At 44.2% G+C, this 6,000-nt stretch overlaps 1 protein-coding gene across 1 annotated transcript in view; it reads left to right on the top strand.

The window, feature by feature from the left end:
• LOC308305772 (dynactin subunit 1-like) overlaps positions 1–6,000 on the top strand; it is a 121,103-nt gene that overhangs the window by 23,898 nt on the left and 91,205 nt on the right. Inside the window, exon 4 of the mRNA XM_080750641.1 lies at positions 2,312–2,343. Coding sequence (XP_080606767.1) covers positions 2,312–2,343 — 32 coding nt within the window. The remainder of the gene's footprint in view (positions 1–2,311; positions 2,344–6,000) is intronic.

The following is a 6,000-nucleotide window of genomic DNA, read 5'->3' as shown; positions in this document are numbered from 1 at the left end:
ACATACCGTATAGTTGACATACAGAACATTGTTACATACCGTATAGTTGACATACTTGTCAGACACAGCGGACATAAATCACGGGTGAAGGAAACAATGCCTCCCCCAAACTGAGCGGCTTCCTATAATGGCTGACACTGAGCAATACCTTGCTAACTGTTTGGCCCTCCTTTTGGAGAGACCTGCCATGTGTAAGCCCCTCACAACCAACTTGTGCACATGCCCTAGGCTGCCAAAGATAAAAACTTAAAGTTTACATCTGTAGCCTATAGCTGTGAGATGGTCTGCAGTAGCTGTTGATATTTCAGCACTTTGGTTAGAAAGTAAGTAAGTAAGTAAGTAAGCCTTGCCGAGCCATGAGGCCCATATATGACTCAGCCGAGCCATGAGGCTCATAGGGCAGGAGCCTATCTCCTGTTTCTGTAGCGTGAGGCAGCTTGATGTACAAGTACACCCCCTGGACATGACGCTAGCATGTCGCAGGGACTTACCCCCAATCCAACCCTTGATGCTGAATGCCAAGCAGGGAGGCACTGGGTCCCATTTTTTTAGAGTCTTTGGTATGACCTGACCGGGGTTTGAACCCCGATCTCCCAGCCTCAGGGCAGACACTCAAACCACTAGGACACTGAGCTGGTGCACTTTGGTTAGACAGGCTTCTTCCAAACTGTAATCCAAAGTGCAGCCTACCTCGAGAATAAACACCTCCCTAAGGGTTTCAGACATCAGGGGTGTTGGCTGTAATGTTTGAGTACACACGCACGCACGCACGCACGCACGCACGCACGCACAGCGCACACACACACACACACACACACACACACACACACACACACACACACACACACACACACACACACACACACACACAGCGTGTAGATCAGCCATTTTCACAATTTCTGCAGATACACCCCCCGTAGTAACTCTGAGGACCCCCTAGGGGTCCCGGACCCCCTGTTGAAGATCTCTGCTCTAGATCAACATCACCTATTCGCCAGAGCCTTGGACAGCAGCTTCCATTTTTCAGACGAAATCACACTCAGCAGGAAACCCGAGACAGTTTTCCTCCAAATATTATACACCCTATTCACTCTAATCAACAATAGACTTTGGCTCCAGCTCCACGTGAGATTCTGGCAGAGGCACGCACTGCGGACAGTCTCCATGGTTACCGATCACTGCTGCTCTGAGGTTTCAGAAAGGAGGGAGGGGGGGTGGGGGGGCATTTACTCTGTATATGAAACTTGCTTTTACTCTTTATTTGGAACAGCCAGAGCCACTGGCGGGGAGACAGATAGGGCAGTTGTGTCGTCCCTGCAACCTCGCGTATAGCCAGGCTTACTCATCTGCGAAGAGAAAAGCCTGGCATAGAAAGGTGGGACTTTGGCCGTGTGCATTTTCCCGGGAAGTTGTATTTTTGTCACAGTGCGGTGTTCCTGCAAACGTGTGTTGATGGGGTCCCAAAAAAAAAAAAAATCCCTCATGATTGTCGTGCTACAAAAAAAAAAAAAAACCTGACTTAGGGCTGTTCGATTTGTCCTAAAAATAAATAAAGATTTTGATTTGAATGCAAGCAAATGGTAGACAAAGAAAGACAAATTTGGGGATTAATAAAGTGTCCTTATGCTCTTGACTAAACAGATCTCATCCTGAAAGGTAACCGGCAAGCTCAAAGTTTAATTGGCTTATTATTTTGCAGAACCTTGTCATGCTTTTCTAGGGCCGGGCTGTGGACTTTTTGGCCTGTGCAGGGCTTTAATGAGCGAGATCCGTACCCCAATCTGAGTTCCCAGAAGTTATTTTTCTCGCCACTAGGGGGGCGAGAAGAACCTCTGGGCCAAAACCATGATATTCCTGGCCAGGAAGTTGTTCCAGGCTCAGAATCTGAGCTGGGACAATACCAGATGTAGAGCCCTGTGGAAACCCTCAAAACATTAAGAATAGAAACAGCAAACTCCAACACTACAACAATCTGCAGCCCATGTTTCGAGGTGAATCCTACCAGACTAGAATTACCCTTATTAAAGTGAAAATCGATTTGACAATTTTCTTTTTCTTATCTTCCAATCAAAAACAAAAAAATCGGATTTCGGTTAAACATCGATTAACCGCCCCCAGCCCTACCCTGACCTAGTTAAAACGGCGCCAAAACCTAGCCCTATTCCTAATCTTAACCTCAGTAAAACTATCCTGTTTGCTCTGCTCTGTTTGCCCGTTTGGTTCACACCAGGATCCCGGGCAGACTTTAGACCTTATAAATGACAGTTGTGATAAACGAGTGTTTGTCTCTCTTTTGTTTTTTGCTCCTTAGAGATCCTGGAGACGCCCAAGTCCACTAAAATGGTGAGTTGAGATAGAGCAGCACAACGCTCCCTTACAGCTGTTCAGCAGGAGACATGGTGGCAGGCAGCAGGGACGTGCTGGGCCCCTGATTCAGCCCGGGAAAAAGAGTTGGAGAGGCCCTCATTGCGCGCTATAGAGAGAGAGATCTCTCTCTATAGCGCTGCTGCTACTCAAAGATTTGCCATTTCAGATCATGACAAAGTGACAAGCCGGTGGGCCAATTACATGAGTTATATTTTGTCGTTGTCGGGTGGAAACCTTGTATGTCCAAATCCGTTTGTTTTGTGTTTAACATTTTAAAAATGATTTAAACTAGTGAAAACAGCCGAACTACAAGCACACAACGCCTCGCACTGCGAGGTGTTGTGTGCTTGTTGATCTGCTGTTTTCACTACTTTTGTGCGACGGCCTTGTATGATGAAGCAGGGCTTTGCTTTACGAAAAAAAAATTACAAATTTGAAACTTGGAGATACGAGGTTTCTGCCCGACAGTGGCGATTTACTTTGTTGGCCGCCCAGCCCCCAAAATGGAACGAAGGCCGACATTTTATTTATTCATTTTTTCCTAATGGCCGGCCTGGACCGGCCAGGAATGAACCGGCCGCTCGGGAGTTGTCCCGATTTTCCCAATGGCCAGCACGTCCCTGGCAGGCAGGTGCACACTATAAGCCCCTTTTCCACTGACATGGCCCAACACCACACCACTCCACACACCTCCCACTTGTGCCAGGTTTTCCACTACAAGGACCTGGGTAGAGTGGTGTGAAAGTGATACTAAACGTGGTGCTAAAAAGTATCCAATCTAGAGTAGTTCTGAGCTAGGCCAAACAGTGTCAAACACTTAATGACATAATGACTCACTGACTTTTCATTTAGACCACCAGGATATAGTTGGAATACATGATAATAGATTATGTAGTGTATTATAATTATTATAGTAATACATTAATACTTTATATTATTTTATAATCACAGTTAAAAGGGTTGATTTGTTTTTTACCGATAGGGGTACTTTTGTGTAATGGAAAATGTATATATTTTTTATGTGGTGCAGTTTAGTGTCAGGTGGGGCATAGACATCATTGGGGCTGTGTAAAATGTGCCCCCTTCAGACCATGAATGCAGTTTTTACTATGATGAAAGAAATGCAAATGCCCTCTTTCCATGCCATACCTGAAGGCAGCATTCAAGAGAATTGCCTTGTCCAAACTCTCCCTCTCTGCCCTCTCTGTGTAGAAATCCATACCGTACACCACATCTCTAGTATTGATTTGATTATGTTCTTGACTTGTTTAGTTCGGTGTGGTATCAAGCACCGAAAATAGCCGACCTCCAAGTTCACAATGCGACGTGCTTGGAGGTTGGCTATTTTCGATATTTTCACCAAAAGGCCCTTTTAGAGATTTCAGCCCCTGCCTCTCTAACATTCTCTGCACGTCCCTGCATGGTGGCCTATATGTGGAGTTGACACACACACACACACACACACACACACACACACACACACACACACACACACACACACACACACGCGCGCACGCACACACACACACACACACACACACACACACACACCCTTGCACGATCGGATGCATGAGGCACTGCACTGGAGTTACAAACACAGATACAGACATGCAGACCCATACACTGTCTGTCTGTCTGTCTGTCTGTCTGTCACACTCTCTCTCTCTCTCCCTCTCTCTCTCACACACACACACACACACACGCAAACACACATGTACACATTCACGCACACGTGCACACGCACACACACACTCTTGGAGGATGTCCTTTCTTTACACCCGTCCTCAGACACAGGTTCCTTTGACGACATGATTGTTGTTGGTGACCAGATCTCAAAGCATACAAGCTGTGTGATGAGTGAAGTTTGTGTTCATATATATATATTTTTTTTCTCATTTGAAAGTATATAAAATCACAAGCATATTGTACAACATTTACAAATGAAGGTGTGTAGAGAGGTTGTGTTGTATGTTTTGTTGACTAAAGCCCCTATCATAGTAGGCACGGCGGTGATAAGCTATCCACTGCGGTGTAGTCTTAAAACCTTAAAATAAGTCATGAAACTACAACATTACGTCATTACTCGCGGTGAAGAGCTATCCACCGCGAACCCCGACACATCTCTCTGTTTTTACTTTCAGACAGATCGGCCCATCACCCCGTTCACTGATTGGTCGATCTAGACCAGCCAGTCACAGAGATAGGACTTCACCGTGACTGACTATGATGGCATCCACTTGTTTTCTCACTTTAGGTGGATTATACATTTGCAGTGGTAGGCTCTTCACTGCAGACTCTGATAGGGGCTTAACAGTCCTGAAACTATTTGTGATGTCCCTCGAGCTGAGTGGACGTGTGACTTCTGATCATCCTTTTAACTGTTTTTTCTTGTTAATGGTTATGCATTATTTTACTACACTATCCTCTAAATCAGTGGTTCTCAACCTGTGGTACTAGTACCGCTGGTGGGACGCCGAGGAGTCTCCCAAAAAAGAAGAAAAAAGACATAAGTGGAGTGAATTTATTTATATTATACTACAGGTAGTTCTTCTGACCAAGCAATTGGTTTAAATAGGCTCTCCAGCCGTGCTGTAATGAGCATGACAGCACACCTAGCCGTTAATAGAAGATTTGAGAACAGATTCATAGAAATCAGATTTGTAGCTGACTAGACGGACTGACATTTTACATGAAGATTAATTGTCACTCAAATAATTACGATTAACGGGTTAGTGTTTTTGTTGTTGACAATTACATTTCTGTTTGGCTTTTAGGCTTTAAAGTTGAACATGGCAGACTAAAGACTAAATATACAAATAAACGAGCGACATTTGACAACTTTATAACTAAAAAACGACATTGATCTTGAGCTTGCAGATCTGCTATTTCCACTATTTTTGAAAAATGTTTGATAATATAAATCATTTTTCAACATGTTAACGATTATGACGATTCTGAAAACATAATTGCGATTATGTCAAATAATTGTGATTAGACGATTATGTAATCATTGTGACAGGCCTAAGCAGCTCTGTTGCAACTTCAGTAGGCAAAGTGGCTAGGCCAGGGGCGTCAATTGGGTATGGCAGGGGTATGCAGCTGCCATACCCTGGGTCCAGGGGGGGAAATAAAAGTTACTTTAATTTAAATATAAATCCATGAATGTCTCTTTGTCTATCTGCGCTGGTTATTATGTTGTTAAATTACAGTAAAATAACTACAAATGCAACATTTTACGAAATGGTCACTTTAACAAGGTATTATAATGATATTCTCCACACTTGTATTCTCCCCATCTTGACAGAATGGTATATTCCCAGGTTCCGCAGGTCCGCTGCACAGGTGCAATGCATTATTGTTAATTGTGGCACGTTTACTAACATGCTAAGTTTAGCTGCACTGGAACAACCGTTCCAGGCTGCCATATCCAGCCCAAGAAACCGTAGAACCCCGTGGAAAAAACTGACAAAACTATTATTTTTTTCAGACATTGTGAAAATAGCCGATCTACATGCTCACAACGCCTCGCAGCGCGAGGCGTTGTGAGCATGTAGATCTGCTATTTTCACAATAGAACCGTGTTATACAAAATGTAATGCCTCTTTTCCATGAGGACTCCCATCTGTGCCATAC

The sequence above is a fragment of the Nannobrachium achirus genome (genome assembly GCF_963921795.1).
Source record: "Nannobrachium achirus genome assembly, chromosome: 20".
Taxonomy (NCBI): domain Eukaryota; kingdom Metazoa; phylum Chordata; class Actinopteri; order Myctophiformes; family Myctophidae; genus Nannobrachium; species Nannobrachium achirus.
The sequence above is the reverse complement of the archived record's forward strand: the minus strand, read 5'-3'. Positions and strand labels throughout refer to the sequence as shown.